Source organism: Dysidea avara, chromosome 6 (assembly GCF_963678975.1).
Source record: "Dysidea avara chromosome 6, odDysAvar1.4, whole genome shotgun sequence".
In the NCBI taxonomy this organism is placed as follows: domain Eukaryota; kingdom Metazoa; phylum Porifera; class Demospongiae; order Dictyoceratida; family Dysideidae; genus Dysidea; species Dysidea avara.
In genome coordinates this window covers 39,088,018-39,105,280 of record NC_089277.1, presented here as the reverse complement: position 1 = coordinate 39,105,280, position 17,263 = coordinate 39,088,018, and the positions used below count along the sequence as shown (strand labels likewise).

The 17,263-nt window shown below is 37.8% G+C and overlaps 1 protein-coding gene across 11 annotated transcripts in view; it reads left to right on the top strand.

The window, feature by feature from the left end:
• LOC136257997 (uncharacterized) overlaps positions 1 to 17,263 on the top strand; it is a 35,262-nt gene that overhangs the window by 12,121 nt on the left and 5,878 nt on the right. For 2 of the 11 annotated variants that reach the window (XM_066051297.1, XM_066051298.1), the window contains 14 exons: positions 100 to 190; positions 708 to 798; positions 842 to 886; positions 1,622 to 1,712; positions 1,863 to 1,945; positions 2,048 to 2,146; positions 6,609 to 6,873; positions 7,531 to 7,647; positions 7,697 to 7,807; positions 8,339 to 8,433; positions 8,490 to 8,730; positions 11,459 to 11,583; positions 12,009 to 12,169; positions 16,713 to 16,785. In XM_066051297.1, coding sequence (XP_065907369.1) covers positions 100 to 190; positions 708 to 798; positions 842 to 886; positions 1,622 to 1,712; positions 1,863 to 1,945; positions 2,048 to 2,146; positions 6,609 to 6,873; positions 7,531 to 7,647; positions 7,697 to 7,807; positions 8,339 to 8,433; positions 8,490 to 8,730; positions 11,459 to 11,583; positions 12,009 to 12,169; positions 16,713 to 16,785 — 1,688 coding nt within the window. Of the gene's footprint in view, positions 1 to 99; positions 191 to 707; positions 799 to 841; positions 887 to 1,621; positions 1,713 to 1,862; positions 1,946 to 2,047; positions 2,147 to 6,608; positions 6,874 to 7,530; positions 7,648 to 7,696; positions 7,808 to 8,338; positions 8,434 to 8,489; positions 8,731 to 11,458; positions 11,584 to 12,008; positions 12,170 to 12,458; positions 12,638 to 13,056; positions 13,494 to 15,569; positions 15,810 to 16,712; positions 16,786 to 17,263 lie in introns of those variants that run through there. The other 9 variants (XR_010702494.1, XR_010702496.1, XR_010702493.1 and 6 more) reach the window with 9 other exon arrangements.

Below are 17,263 nucleotides of genomic sequence, written 5' to 3'. Positions count from 1 at the left end.
GGATTGTGTACAAATTTCTATTATTATACAGTGTGTGTATTGATTATGCTCACTTGCTTGTTCCCTAAGTTTTATAACTTTTTATTATGGCCATTTTAGGATTGTTGGACTTCTACTTCTTTCTTGGTCCTACTCCAGAGTTAGTACTCCAACAATATCAAGAGGTGATTGGAGCACCACGCCTACCACCGTGAGTCTAATTAATTACCCCATAAATTATCACTTTTCTTGATGTGTACATTTTGTGCTTTGTACATATATTATTATTATATTATTATTATTGAAATAGCAGCTTACGTATATTAGGTGCAAGGCAATGTTCTTTTGTTTCATACGAATTTCTTGGTGAAATGGTAAAAAAACTGCTCCATGCAATTATCTACAAAATGCAAGTATGTAACATCATGAGGTTTATCTATGTATCTACAGTAGTAGGTCCTATTGAGCCCCATCATTTGCTGTCTTTACATTATGACTATTGCGACTGTATACTAACCTAACAAGCACATCTTTTGTTTACACCAAAACATGGAGATGGTTGTATCTTTATCGTCTGATCTGACAAACATCTGACAAGCAGTGGATTGTACATGCATTTGTAGTTTTTACATCATAATAATTCTTTTTAACATGCAAACCCCCCCTCTATTGTAATTTGTATTACTGACACTAGAGGTGTAGTCACTGCTACATAACTTGTCTAACAGGTACTGGGCTCTTGGTTTCCACCAGTGTCGCTATGGTTACCACAGTGTTGAAGCGTTGTATGAAGTGATTACCAACTTTACCACAAATAAGGTGTGTAGGGGTGTGTGGTTACCATGACAACATGTTACTACAGATCCCCCTTGATGGGATATGGAGTGATATTGACTACATGAATGAGGTACAGTGTAGCTGTGCTAGCACATGTCTCAGTCTCATTTGTGAAGCTGTTATTTGGAATAAATGTCACCCTTCAATTACACCTAGTTACCACCTTTTTAATAGCAGGTACACTGCTTTAAATTAGGCCAAAATTTTTAACCAGTCAATAATATTAGGTTAATCAAGTGTGTTTGCTGATGTCTGTGTATACAGAAATCCAGTACATCTTTATTTTTTAATGACAACTAAGACTCTTATACAGCATGGTAAAATTTATGGTATTTTTGTAGTTCTTCCCTCACAACTATCTGCAATTATTTTCATTGTGTGATAGCAGATCATTATAACATACAAGTTAATGTACTGCTGGTTATCACAATGACTGCTTTTCATATTCTAAAATATTTATCAATTGTTTGTTGCTACTATGTAGACAATGAGAATAAAAGTCAGCATAAAGACATCTAATAGAGCAGTCAGTAACTCTTATATAACAGTTAGTTATTCTATTAGAGGATTCATTATACCACTATACTTTTATTGAATTGTCAACCATATTAGAATGATGTACTATTTGTTAGAATGTTATATTATTGTAATGCTAGTTTACCTATCTTATATGTATGTATGTGGCTACACAAACTGACCACACATTGATGATGGTTAATAACAAGTACAGTATGAATCACACTTACATCACATGACATGTGTATTGTGTATACCGAGTTGCTTAGTGCCTAATATGTCTTAATAGTATCGAGACTTCACACTTGATCCCAACAACTATCCTAAGGACAAGATGGATGAGTTTGTGAGATATGTCCATAACAACAGTATGTATTATGGTGAGCTGTGTGTGTGTGTAGTGTGTGTGTGTGTGTGTGTGTGTGTGTGTGTGTGTGTGTGTGTGTGTGTGCACGTGCGTGCATGCATGCGTGTGTGTAGTGTGTGAGGTGTATGTGTGTGCGTGTACTACACTATACTGATTCCTCTAGTGTTGATCATTGATCCTACTGTCAAAGTTGAACTAGGCTACAAGCCATATGATGATGGAGTAGATAATGGAGTGTTTATTAAGGTATAAGGTCTGCAAGATTTGTTGATAATGATGCAATCAGTCATAATTTTTGCTATCAACTGTACAACACATCATCATTCCATGACAATGTTTATTGTATAGAATCAGTTCAATGAAGATTTTACTGGTAGGGGATGGCCAGGGGGTGTAGTGTATCCTGACTTCTTTAATGATGCAACAACTCAGTACTGGAATAAACAGGTAAGATATATACTCAGTACAAATTACAGTTACTGCAGTCTTGTATTTATGACTTTAAAATCATATCACGAGTCTTAATAATCTTCCATGTACAGTACACATTCTGAGTTAGTATCAATGTTTTGTGAGGGAATATACAAGTTGTTTGTAATGCTGCAAACATGGAAAGGTGAATTCTTGTTACTAAAGTTGTGTTATATCTGATGTTCAAAATTCAGGAGGCAGTTTATATTACCCAATTAAAGTTCTCTGCCATCTCATACCCATATATATATATATCAAGACACACGGTAGTGTGTTGTGCGGCTATTGACAGGAAGAAAGAAAACAGCTTTTTCATGTGTGCATAGCTCCATGGCCCCTCTCCAAAGCACACCATTTTTACATTATAGCTGTCCCCCAGGTAAGGTACGCCACGCAGCAAATTTGATTAAATTCGCTATAGCCATTTGCGAGATATGGGCGTTCAAAGTTTTGTTTTAATTTCTTCGTTTTTTTCTTCTTATGCAGTACGGGGGCTACGGGGACTTTGATTTCTTTTCGCACACTTTGCAAAAATTACTACAAAATGCAAACGTGTAACTCGATTGTCTCGATCTTTGGCACAAATGAAGAGCGTGTAATGGTGGATTCATGTACCAAGTGTGTTGTGAATCTGAGGAATATTCAAGGAGGTATGAGCGTTTATTCACGTAAAAAAAGATCGAACTTTTGTCATGGCTACAGGGTAAACCAAGTATAGAAACAACTTGAAAATTGGTGTGTAGATAGGCTGATCACCGTAGCAGTGCCTTTTGATAATTTGAATAACAATAGAGGTACAGCGACCAAGTTATAAAGCAGAAACAAAGCAAGTGTAAAATCGCGGGAGCGAGATACTCTAATAGAGCAGTCACGGCGGGGTAAAAAAGGTGTGCAAAAAATGTCGAAAAAAAACTTACTAGAGTTCGAACCAGGGACCTCCATACCTACCACCTGCATCCTTAACCACTGAACCACTGCTACCTTGGCTGATCACCTCACTTAATTTCTGCCTTATAGATGAAATTCTAGTTGAAATCTGCTTATAATCAAAGTTGTAATTTCATAGATCTGCAGTACCAATAGAAGTTCTGGATTGTTCTAGAACATTCTATGTTAGAAGTCCTCAAAAAATGTGCACTCTATTAGAGTATTACAAAAATATTGAATTACAGTGCAGCTCACAGGTAACGTTGCCAGTATACACATGCGAGTAATGCTCGTATCTTCTCGCGGGATCATTCTTTTGCAATGTACTGTACAATACCTGTGGAACATCGTGTGGATATGCACTAGCCACGCGAGAAACTCGCCACACATGAGAACACTCGCCACTGAGTTTAGTACTTTCATACAACACTTTAATCACATAAACATTTGTGACCAGTCCCATATGTTCGTGCAAGCCTAGCTAGCTAATTTTACAGTAGAATGCAATAAATGTGTGCTGGCCGGCCCGCAAAATGTAATGGGTGGAATTTTTACGAATCGAAAAAAATCCGTAAATTCTAAAGCGCTTGTTTCACACTGAAGGAAAGTGATAACACCAAAACCTTTGGAGCATCGTGATTCCCAAAGCAAGTGGAGTTCCAAAATCTTTGTTTCGTGTCAGTACTCCCAAGAAGACAGAAGATATCAGTGTTAGTCTGCCTTGCGTTGGACGAGTGGTTCACTATCGCTTTTTCTCACGTTCGTTCACCTTCGCCGGTTCCCCCTGGTCGTAGGAAAGGCTTGGAAGACAAAACGTACCCAGCAATGGATTAGCTTGTTCATGGAGAATTTGATGGTGCGAGTTGCATCTTGGTAGAGGACTGCACTCGTACATTATGATTGTTTTATTAAACACCTGTACATGTAGTTCATTGTCACGGCACAAATCGATTTTTTGATGTTGCCACATTGTAGCACTGTAACTTCGAAATTTCTTGGCTTCTAGAGTTGAAACTTCGGCTGACCATTCCTTTGGCCACCTAGAAAAAGGAAATATAAATTTGAAAAATACACTAACTGGGGTTCTGTCGCATTACTTTGCGACCAATCCATCTAGGTCTACAGTAGTTACTGCTAGCTACAGTACTGACTGTAATACGTGACAGGCCAGTCAGCCTAGTAGCTAAGTGACCAAGTATTTGGTAGCTACAACACAGGCATTGCAACAGGAGACCTCACAGCTGGCGGAACTGAGCCAGTGCCACCTCCCAACACCATAGGTGAGTCCTGTCATCTCGTCTTGCGTAACGCTCTCGAGTAAAGTTTGCTATCATGGAGCATTACTGTAGCCTTGCTGTATCCACGCGGGTTACTCGAGCACACCTCACGCGTGTCGTGCGCGTACATGTGACGTTACCCGTGAGCTGTACTGTAAATCATGCAAGAAATGCATTTATAAGTCTGTCTTCAATAATCATCATTGTATCTACATAGAAAAGAAGAAATGTGAATAAAAACAAACCTCAAAGTCAGCCATAGGTTGGTTTTGGGGCCTTATAAAGTATAAAAAGAAGTGAAATCCACACAAAAACAGCCAAGAAATGGCTGCAATGATGTTAATACTAAAAAATTTTAATAATGGCTGTGTGCAATGTTAAAATTTATTAGCATTAACATCATTGCAACCATTTCTTGGCCGCCACCTTTGATTTCACAACTTTTTTCACCCAGGCTTTTTAAGGCCGCACCATTTTTTCACAGCTTGGCTGTTTTTGTGTGGATATATATATATATATATATTTGCAACCTACATGTTAGAATAATGGTTCTCCATGAACAAGTAAAACCATTGCTGGGTATGTTTGGTCTTCCAGACCATTCCTACGACCAGGGCGTAAGCAGAAATGTGAGAAAAAATGATAACGAATTGCTCGTCCAATGTGAGGCAGACTAATGCTCATATCTCCCGTCTCCTTGGCTAGGCCTATCCTTGGCATTACAGACATGAAACAAAGATGTTTGGACTCCTCTTGAATTGGGGAAAATGCTACTAAGGTTTTTACCGTTATCACCTTCCTTCATTGTGAAACAAATCCACTTTGTAGCACTGTAACTTTGCAAGTTCTTGGCTTCTAGAGTTGAAACTTTGGTTGTCCATTCCATTGGCTATTTAGATAAAGAAAATAAAATAACTTGTGGAGTTTATTACAGATCCGGTTGTATGACTGTTTGATTGAACACCTGTAGTATTTTACCACATTGTCACTGTGCAAATCGATTTTTACCCATTGCGTTTATTGCATTTTACTGTAAAATTACAAAATTAGGCTAGCGCTAACATTAGGCTTGCACTAACATTAGGCTTGCTTCGATTATGCCAGCATAATTTTTGGGATGAAAAGCATAAAGCATAATGCTAGCATGATGGAGCATATTTAAGAGCATAATGGGAAAATTTCCACCACACTAAGTATAACTTCTGCTATAGCTAAGCTAGCAGTCACAAACGTCTGATTTTGAATAAAATGTGATATGATGATTATGATTATTGGAAGCTCGATTGGGAGACGATACAATAGAAGCTCTGATGATAGTGGTGAGTCAGTATAGCTAGTGAATATCTGGACATTAAAAATAGTGAGACTGGGGTGAATATCAAGCCAGCAAAACATTTCAAAATGATCGAGATTCTCTAATAGAACAGTCAGTCAAGCACTCTAATAGAACAGTCAGTCAAACACTCTAATAGAACAGTCAGTCAAACACTCTAATAGAACAGTCATCACATATTAAAGTGTTTGTCCCCAGTAAGCTATTATGTACTTGGCATGGTGCTGCAAATACAAGTCACACATTATACTGAGCAGTTGCTGTCCTTTGAATACCAGTTGCTACAAATCAGATCAATCAGAAACCATGCGTAATATTTTCTACATAATTATTTACACACAAAGCTACAAAGATATTAGACAAGAAAATCCTTATAGAGGGACTATACATATGCATCCCGGCTCTAATATGCCTACCAACTCTGTAGCACATCCCAATTTCAAACTAATGCTATTATTTGTATGTTGCAGTTGAATTGACACTTCTCCATTTACATTCTATCATATGAAGAACTTCTCTGCACAAAGAAAAACACACAGAATAAAAACATAATGCAAGTCTGAAAAGTATAAAAACAAGCATAATTGGCAAAAATTTGGGGAAATGCCAAAAAGCAATAATAGGCAAATTTTGGAGCATAATAGACTCAAGCCTAGCTAACATGTGAGATTCTTGCAGATCCGATTACTATTAGCAAAACACTTCACATATCTACAACCTGGACACCCAATGGTCGAGGGTACTAAAAGTTATGTTGATTAAAGTACCAAGGTTATACTTTTCAAGGACAGATTTTTTGTGACTCAGCCACGATTATGTGTATCATATAAATATGTCACTTGCTACAGTATATTAATATTGTGTATTAGTGACCAAGTTAAACACTACTCCATATCTTCAGATCAGTGACTTCTACCACACTCAAGTCAAAATGGATGGCATATGGCTGGATAGGAATGAGATTAGTAACTTCTGTAATGGACAGTGTAGTACAGTGTCCCATAAGAAATGGCTGAGTTTAGTCAAGAAGCTACAGTTTGATCCTGTTGATCCACCATACCACATCAATAATCAAGGCATTCATGCTGCCCTCAACATAAGAACACTTGACATGAATGCTCTACACAGTGGGAACATCACTGAATACAATACCCACAATTTGTTTGGTATGTATAATGTATGCAGTGTAGTTTAGTGTACATGCTATAGTGTATGTGTGTGTGAGGTGTGTGTGTGTGTGTGTGTAGTGTGTGTGTGTGTGTGTGTGTGTGTGTGTGTGTGTGTGTGTGTGTGTAGTGTGTGTGTGTGTGTGTGTAGTGTGTGTGTGTGTGTGTGTGTAGTGTGTGTGTAGTGTGTGTGTGTGTGAGGTAGTGTAGCCAAATCGTTAGAGTACCAGCCCTGTAATCACGATGTCTCAGGTTTGGTGCCCAGTTGTTATTGTTGTTTTTACATTGAACAAGAAGTGAGCGGGAAGCATTATTCATGTTGCTCCAGTCCATTCAGCAGTGTTGTTAATGGATATCCAGCTGTTATCTGAGGAAGCAAACTTCATTTATCTATATCTCATATAACTGGTGATGTTTATGTCATACTTAAATTTGGGTGATCACATCTTCATCAGTTAGACATGGTACAGCTCCTTGTGTAGTACTAATCCTGCCCCCCCCTCCCCCAGGAGGATATGTGCATACTCTCTCTTTCTCTCTAGAATCTCTATAGACATCCTAGTTTCACTAAGGAGCAGTAGAAACTCGACTTTGTCTGTAACTTTTTACTCTCAATAGAACGAATAACATACTGCACGTAACCTTATCCCCATACAGGTTTAACGGAAAGTATTTCAACCATCACCACCTTGGATACATTACGAGGCAAGAGGAGTCTGTTAGTTAGTCGGTCAACATTTCCTGCTTCTGGTGTCTATGGTGGTCACTGGACAGGTGAGTGATCACATGATACAGTCGTGTGAATATAGTAATGATGTTACAGGTTACAATCATGCAACATTTGATGACTTGCGGTACAGTATCCCTGCTATGTTGGGTGTTCAGATATCTTCTGGTGTAACTCTTGTTGGAGCTGATATCTGTGGATATTTTGGTGTGTAGTGTGTGTGTGTGTGTGTGTGTGTGTGTGTGTGTGTGTGTGTGTGTGTGTGTGTGTGTGCGTGTGTGTGTGTGTGTGTGTGTGTGTAGTGTAGTGTGTTTGTGTAGTGTGTGTGTGTGTGTGTGTGTTTGTAGTGTAGTGTGTGTGTGTGTGTGTGTGTGTGTGTATGTGTTTGTAGTGTAGTGTGTGTGTGTGTGTGTGTGTGTGTGTGTGTGTGTGTATGTGTATGTGTTTGTAGTGTGTGTGTGTGTGTGTGTGTGTGTGTGTGTGTGTGTATGTGTACGTGTACGTGTATGTGTTTCTAGTGTAGTGTGTGTGTGTATGTGTGTGTTTCTAGTGTAGTGTGTGTGTGTATGTGTGTGTTTCTAGTGTAGTGTGTGTGTATAGCGTTTGTTATGCCATATCCCCCTCTGTTGCAACTGTATAGTGTATTGTTATGTATATCATAAGGTGTAGGTGACTGCTGTGTGTATGGTATAGCATTTGTACTGAACATACATAATAAACTTCACACACATTCAACAGGTGACACATCAGAAGAGCTGTGTAGCAGATGGATAGAAGTGGGAGCATTCTACCCATTAGCAAGGAACCAAAATGACAAGAATTCCAAACCACAAGTGAGAGCAGCTTCTACCCATGAAGATGTATAATTCAGGTTCTATGGTTCTCATAGGAGCCATACATGTGGCCATCAGTGGCAGCTATCAGTCGTAAAGTATTATCACTACGCTACTCACTACTACCCTACTACTACACACTGTTCTTCAAGGCTAACACTCCACTCTACCCTGGCCCTGCAGCTACCATCACTAGACCACTATTCTTTGAGTTCCCCAGTGATGTGAGGACACATTATATTGATCAACAGTTCATGGTAGGGAGTGGACTGTTGGTCAGTCCTGTTTTGGAGGAAGGTGTGCTATGTAGGCAATTACTGCTTCGTAATTTTCCGCAAGTGTATACGTAGTTACATGTAACTGTAACAGTTGCAATCAAATACTCTAATAGAACAGTCAGGTTACTTCTAAGCATTCATCAGTGTTTACTTCTCTAGCTGCTACATAATAGTTGTGCTTCATGTCACAGTTTCACTAGGTGGCCAAATACCTGTATAGCATCTGTTTGTGTGTGTCGTTTGTATAGGCATTATCATACTGAAATCATATTGAGCATTAAACAAGTGCCTGAAGTGGGATGTTTTGTAGCATAATATATACAGTAGATAGATTGATCAAATTAATTCCTTGCCTGTGAAAATTTGTGTTTCACAACATATTCTAATACTGCAATTGTATCTGTTTTATTAGAGTAGTATGTCAATCATGTATATCACAAAGCAACCAAATTGATTATCCATAGGCAATAGTTATAACTGTGATATAGTAAGGTTTAAGCTTTGAACTCTGCAGCATGTTTATCAAATACTCAGTCTGATTGCTGTCAAGGAATTCATTTGGATTTGCAGTTTTCTAAACTGCTATAAAGTGTGTACATGCTAAGGCTCTCACTAGGTGCTTTAAACCAGGTATAATAATTCCTAAGCAGTGGATCAGTGGGGTAGTTACCATTGAGCCAACCAAGGTACAGTAGCTACCTCAGTAAAAAATAAGGACAGTGCAATTTGAGAATTTAGTATACTAGCAGAGCAGTGTTGAAACTGGGTTGGGTCAACCAGGTCACAGGTCACCCGGGTCTGGCCCACTTTACAGATTATCATGGTCTGACCTGTTGTGTGAAATACATTTAATTTGATAATACGTCATAGTCTAGTCCTGCTCGAGATCCTGTTGCAGCTGAGTGAGCCATACCCAATTATCAGGATTACTGTAGGCATATGTAGAGCCACACCCATATATCAGGATTACTGTAGGCATATGTAGAGCCACACCCAATTATCAGGATTACTGTAGGCATATGTAGAGCCACGCCCATATATCAGTAGACGTGTTGCAGATTGTAGGGATACACAAATCCATGTCTGTTGCTCTGCAAGCTTATGTGGAGCAATGCCTACTAATCAATTGTTCTTGTACAAGTCATGGTCTAGTCTTGTCTAGCTTCTTTCATGAGCCACACCCACTTTAATATCAGGATCTTGTGATACTGTTTGTGGGATACGTGGAGTGCTAATTTATCAGTTTGGTAATTTATAGGTATACGTATGAAGCCACACCAACTATAGGAAATGTATGTTGAACTACTCCCACTTACTGATTGCCAGTGTTGGGACAGTTACTTTTTAAAGTAACTAGTTACTTATTACTTGCAACAGAACTATTAGTTACAGTTACATATTACCTATAAAATAAAGTAACTATAACAATATTGCATATTATATTACTTTGTGTCCACAGCCCTAGGCTGTCACGTGTGAAACTACCACCTTATCACGTGACATGATTGCGTTGTTGAGTGATGTGCAAATCTTGGTTATAAGCAAGAAGCTGGTGAATAAGCTTCATTCAGTAGGCTTCGTTACTTCGTTGTGGCTAGGCATTACTCAGTGGATTACTAACGAGATTAGTAACTATGTTACTTGTAGTAATAATATTACGTGATATTAGACTCGTTACAGTAACTATAATACATAGGTAACACGTTACATTTGTAAGTAAAGTAACTTGAGTTATATTACCTGTTTTTATAGCGTATATATTTCGTTATATTACTTAGTTACCACAAAAGTAAGAATATTATGTAACGCGTTACTCCCAACACTGCTGATTGCTAATTATAAAACTTACCTAGTTGGTTGTCATTTAGCTACCCATTTAATATGCCATCAAGTGACCAAATGTGCTCGCCTTGATTTAATTAATTCAGTGTCAGTGGGTCTTCTGGGTCAGCAGTTCAATGTAACAGAGCAGTCAGAGATTCTAATAGAGTGATTAAACTATTTGTGGATGTATAGTACCCTTTCCCACTATAGTTTTCTTGCTGAAGTTTGTGTGTAATCTACATAGCCCTACTGTACAGCATTGCTTTTTAGTAAAATAATATTAGGGTGTGTACATTTTATCACTCAATTGTAGCCTTATACATCTTTACTTAGAGGTTGGGTTGTGCAATAATTAAATTTCTGTATTCTACTCATGATACTTGCATTAACCTAATACGATATTTTGCATTTAGTATATTTACTCCAAGCCAGCACTAATCATAATGGAAAACCTGCATAAAAAACACTACCTGCAAATTGTCACAAGAAATGATTAATACATGACTGTCATTGATGTATTGTAGATTGCTTCCTTTAGTATTCAGAAATTTGAAACTGCCACAATAGCGATAATTGCATTGATAATTATCTTAAATATCGTACAACCTAACTTTGACCTGGTGTTATTATAGAGGTCCAGTGATGCTAAATCATGTTATAAAAGTTAGCAGGTGAAATGAAAATATTTATGAGCAGTAATAAGCTCTTAAAACAAGGGGCTGGGGATCATCACCTGAATTGCAAATTTAATCCTTACTTTTGTCATGCCTGCTAGTTTATTGTTAATAAATAGAAATTAAATTACATATTACAGGTAGGTGATGATATTTCTTGTTTAAGCATTTTTATTACAGTGATCCCTTATAGCTTGTAAAATTCTCTATTGTTTTGCCTTAAGTGTGATTGACATGATCTACACACAGGAGCTACGAAAGTTGATGCCTATTTTCCAAGGGGCAGGTGGTATGATATTTACACTAACAACTTGACAGTGTCATCATCAGAGGGAGCTACTGTTACACTTAGTGCTCCTATTGATCATATACCAGTGAGTGGTCCAGTAGTCAGTGTGTATTGTACTGATGAAGTGTGTACACATCTAATCAAACCCCTTGTTGTTCAAACAGTAAAAGTATTAAAGTGTTTTGTCAACTGGTGCATTTTATTAGAGTAAGTGTGGGTATACATTACACCAGTGTCTCTTATGATTGAATTGGCAAAGATATGTCTGGAAAATGGAATTCCTACTCATTGTATTGTAACTAGTGATTCACTGATGTTGGAAATGGCACTGAATTAACATCAATATTGACCCACTCACTGCCCCAACCGTTATATGGCGAAATTGATTATAAATGTCTCTTGAACATTACAGTGACACAGACAAACAGAGGACAAAAGTCTTCTTACTATTAATATAACATTCTAGTTCATGTAGGAATTGCATTCACTCCACATCTATACTGTTAACAGGTTCATGTTAGAGGTGGTAGTGTTATACCGGGTAAAGGTGCTGCCATGACAACAACAGAAACACTGCATACCAGTAGTACTCTACTAGTAGCACTGGATGATGATGGGAGTGCATTTGGTGACCTTTACATTGATGATGGAGAGAGTATTGACCCTAAACAGTGAGGCATTTTCTGTCAGTGGGAGTATGCATTACATCAGTTGGTTTTAAGAGCTCATCAAATTAATTATGTTACTATATGTGACCAGATATGTACAAATTAGACATAGCTGCAAGCCTAATTTTATAGTTATAAAGCACTGAATACAGTGGATAAAATACTTACATATTACTGTTCATAATTTTTAAACTCTTTGATTTTTTTTTGTGAAGAATAGGGTCTATTGGTAAAAACCTGGACTCATATTCACCTACTAAAGAGGAGTTTGAAAATTTTTGTTCTATTGTAGCAGACCACTGGGAACCTATGTCATATCAAAGAGATAGTACGTGATCAAATTTTCTTCACCGATTTCATCTTTGTGCTGAAAAAGGGTGATACAAGCCTAGCAATGGATTCCCCTATTCATGGTGAACATGATAGTGCAAGTCTCATCTCCATGATCATTACATTCATAGAACCAGTTTAGTAAGCACCTGTAACTTATATTCCCTGTACCTGCTGTACAATCAACCTTTCCATTGTTGCTACTTTGTAGGGTTGTAACCTTAAAAGTTCTCGGCTTAGTTATGTTTGGGACTAAATCTTCACCAGAGCATACACTTGGCTATGGGGATTATATTTAATTTGAAAAATGCACGATTGTTTTGGATCCATTAGCATATTTCTATTATGTCCTACAGATGTCTGGTTTGCTGAAACTGTTTTGGGAGTATTACATGAGTATTATTGTACGTCTCTAGTTTCTTGTATATGTGTTAATTGCTTAAGGATGTAGTGAATTGTTTGAAACAATATTTCCCTCATATGTGTACTGTCAATGATTGTGTTACACGGATACATTAATTGGTCCATCAGAAGGTATAAATTGTTTGTTTACTTGCCAGTATTTTAGCAGACCACGGACGATTCCGCAATGGCGTTTTCTGACAACAAAATGGTCATGCTAGTGTGGGGACTTTGTACAGGGAGGTATTGGGTGAGATAGTGTTTCCTTATGATAGTGTTCATAAATTCGAAAAAGGTCGAAGGTGAGGCATATAGTATATAATGCAATACAAATAAGCCTAGTTGTGTCCGAATTTAAAATTTTTGGTCTGCTTTCCTTGTTGGAATGCATTTTGCATTGTCACGGTACGTGTACTACTTCTTACCTTTATTATCTCATGATTCATGTGTAAAACACTACAGACAACATTCATTTCAAATACTGTGTGCTAAAGTCTCTGAAGCTCCCACACTAACACGGCCATTTTATCAATTATGACATCAAATTTTGTCATTGTGGATATCATCCATTGTGTCAAGGAAATTTTCTGTGAATGGAAAATAATATTAACTGTATGTGCAGCACACACAAATGTTACAGTTTTCCTCAGTCTGTTGTGCTCAAATTTTACTTACCTATTAATATGCTTTTGAGCAGTGCTCAACAATAAATCCTATTATGCTCAGAATTACAGATGCTTTCAAAATAGAATTTTTGCTAAAAGCACAACTTTACTGTTTAAAGTGACTGCTCTATTAGTGTATCTTGGTATTATTTCTCTGACGTGTAAGTAACCAGTGAAGAACCACTTGATTTATGTGTTTTATAAATTTTGTAATGTATAATACCATCTAAGTTTTAGGGCTGAGCGATACTGCCATTTTAGTATCACGATCGATACTAAAGCCACTATTCACGATACTGAATAGTTCACGATGCTTACAAATAAGTCAATCATAGCTGGTGCTATATTGTGTGTTGCTCAGTATTCCTGCAGGAAGTCTTTAAGCTTGATCAAACTAGCCGCTATCATCCTTGTTTACAGTAACAGTTATTGTAACACATGCTTTGAGGTTATGTTATGGCGTTCACATCTCTCTGCAGGGGTAACCAGGTTATGACTTACAAGGATTCTTAGCCATAATAAATGGATTTTTAAATGACAATGAAGTACAGGCATGGTATCACGATAGTTAATAACAAAATATTCAAATATCGTGATGTATCACTAAACCGATAATATCACTCAGCCCTACTAAGTTTTTACTTCCATAATGTACCAATTTGTATTTTATAGTCCTTTGTATATGTGGCAATAAAGCACACCTTTTGTGAATGTGAAAACCATAAATGCAACTCACAGAGACACTGGAATGACCTCAATTATTGCCACTAACAACAAAGCTGTCAACAACATTACCATAGGCCTTGCACACAAATGCTTGAAATTCCAATACAACAAGTATACTAAAAATTATATTTAACAAGGAAGTAGGAATCCAAGCAATAGAAAGTAGTGAAACAAGAGATGAATAATGATATTACAGCATAGGAGAAAGTTCCTACATTGGCATTTTATAGCAATAATTTTGTTCAATGCCAAAGTACAGATTTCCCGCCGAGCTATGTTGTAATACCGTCATTCATATCTTGTTTTATTGCTTGGATCATCCGTACTTCTGGTACTTCACTTTTAAATTAATATGTGACCCATGCAGTCTGGGAAAACCGGTCTTATACGTTGTCAGCAAACAATACTAGGACACAAAGGAGAACAAACATACTGTATTTTTCACCCACGACACAAAGCTACATGAATAAACTATCTAATTTCACAATCAAAATCAGCTAGACTTGAGTGGTCTGGTTTTGTTGGCTGCTTTTCCCAAGCCCAGTACATGCGGTGTGGGGCTTTAATGGAGCTCTGGTCAGCCTGGGGATGGCTGTATGTGGCTGTACTGCTGTACAGCTCTGTAGTGTTGAGTAAGTACCTCTGCTGTGAATTTCCTTTCATTTTAGCCAATTTTGAGACCTGAATGGCCCAAAACGTGGCCTAATTCATCCCTATGCCTTCCTTTTCAATTTTTGAACACCATGTTGCTCGCCTTCCAGACCCCCCCGCTTCCCACCCCTTTTGGAGCTCACCTGATACAGTCAACCTTGGTTTAAAAACTATCTAAAATGGCAGGAAACTTAGTTGTTGGCTACTTGCACAGTGAATGCTCTGAAAGGTAAGGAATTGGTGTAAAATGTGTGAAAATTTGGTACACATAACTTTAACTGTTGGCGAGCTACAACACACTAAATACTTAAAGCCGACATTTCTCGATACTTTTAAATAGGCAATAAGACCTGTTTTCCCAGACTGGGTCACATGTACTAGTTTGTTAGGTTTTTTTGTTATAATCATACAGCTATACATGCATGACTGTTTTATTCGGGTGACTGCTGTATTACAGTATCTCGAGTCAGCCTTTCACCTACCAAGCATATTTTTTACTGTGCTAGCATTTTGAATACAGCTAGACTAATAATAACGGAATGTGTCATTGTGATTGAGTAAATAGATTGTTAAGTGTGGTCTCAGCTGATACTTGATGGTTATTATCAACCAAGATGACCCGTTAATAGGCATGGTCGAGCAGGCATGGTATTGAGCCTATTGTGAAGTTACTGGCATCTACCGAGCACGAGCACTTCAATAAGTTTGCGGTGTCTAACTATGCTGCTCAAGGGAAGTGTAGATAGGGAAAATTAACACCTCATAATGGTTTCATTGTATGTAGACAAAGACAGCCTGATTGAAGATAACATGAAGACAAGGCACAGAGGGCACACACTCGTTGGAGCCCCAAAAGGCATATCCCACTGGTGAGTTTGTTATTGTGGCATAAAATGGTGGCCGTACGCTACTCTGTTTGGCCTCCAGCCTTGTGACTGTGGCAGGCAGGTGGGCAAGCGGGCGGGTGGACGGGAAGGCAGGCAGGCAATATGAAATGTGGTAAAATTTGTACTGTGGTCATTGCTTTTGACCAGCCAAGCATAAACCAGCCATTTTTCACACATTCCTCATATTCCATAATGCTTTCCTGTTATAGTAACAAAAGAGTGGGTAGTCAAAGTTTCAACCTTGTATGATTAAATTAGTCTTGGAGTTATAGTGCTAGAGAGCAATTTGTACAGCAACAACATGGCAAATAAATATTACAGGTGCTTAAATTAATCAATCACAACTCACAACTGAAATAAGCTACAAAGATGGGCTTGGCTTAATGTACAATTTTACCGTGAAGTGCAAAAATACATCATGGTGTAGTGTTTCCTATTTTTGTCCATGTGGACAAAGAAAAAGGCCAAAGAAATGAATATGGTAACTTTATCATTTCTATTGCATCGTACATAACTGCCCATAACACATTATGCCTTTTGCTATCTATAAATATGACACAAACAGTGTCTTACTCTCCATGTATTAACAGGCAAATCTGATGGTGCTTTGTTTCAGTGTACACCAAAGCGATTATATATTTTTATGTATCATGCACAATGTATTTTTATACCTTAATTATTGCAAAAACAACCGGTTTTCGCTAGTTGGTCAGGTTTGCTTTCTTTTGGTTAGGGTATTGCAAAGTTTAAAACTTTTCTGTAATGCAGGTATAATGCTTGATGCCTTTGGCTACCTATAGTGCTTCAAATTATGCTGGCATGACTGCCTGGGCCTATAGATATGTGTATGTACAATGTAATGTAACAGTCTCCCCATCCCCACAGGTTTTGTTTCATCCAATTCACTGTCATTTCAGAGAATGATACAGGACAACTGGCAGCTGTTGTCATCGATTCGGTATGTATATGTGTGTATAATTGTAGAGTTAGAAATGAGACTTCATAGTGCAAAACATATGTTACATATATGGCAAGCATGGTAAATGGTGTGATGTCAGCAATATTCCCGGAATTTCATTTTCATAATATGATTTTATGTTTGTAACAAGCATGCATGACCTAAAAGCACAATGAAGTTCTCATATAAATTACTATAGCCCAGAAGTTAGTCTAAGAGCTCTGTATAGTTACTAATGTTTTTTAAAATTGTTAATTGTGACCAGATTTCATATAACAAGGCTTCCACACACACAAAATCAAACATACATTTTTACCAGAAATGGATTGCTGGTCTAATACACTATCATATTCCACACTGTACTTCCTTCAGGATTGGCAAGTCTGGTTTTTGTAGCAGCTTTCTTCCGACCCTGTCAAAGCCACGAGTGGGAAATTGGCGCCATTAAATGGCCATGGCTTTGTGATAATGGTGTGTA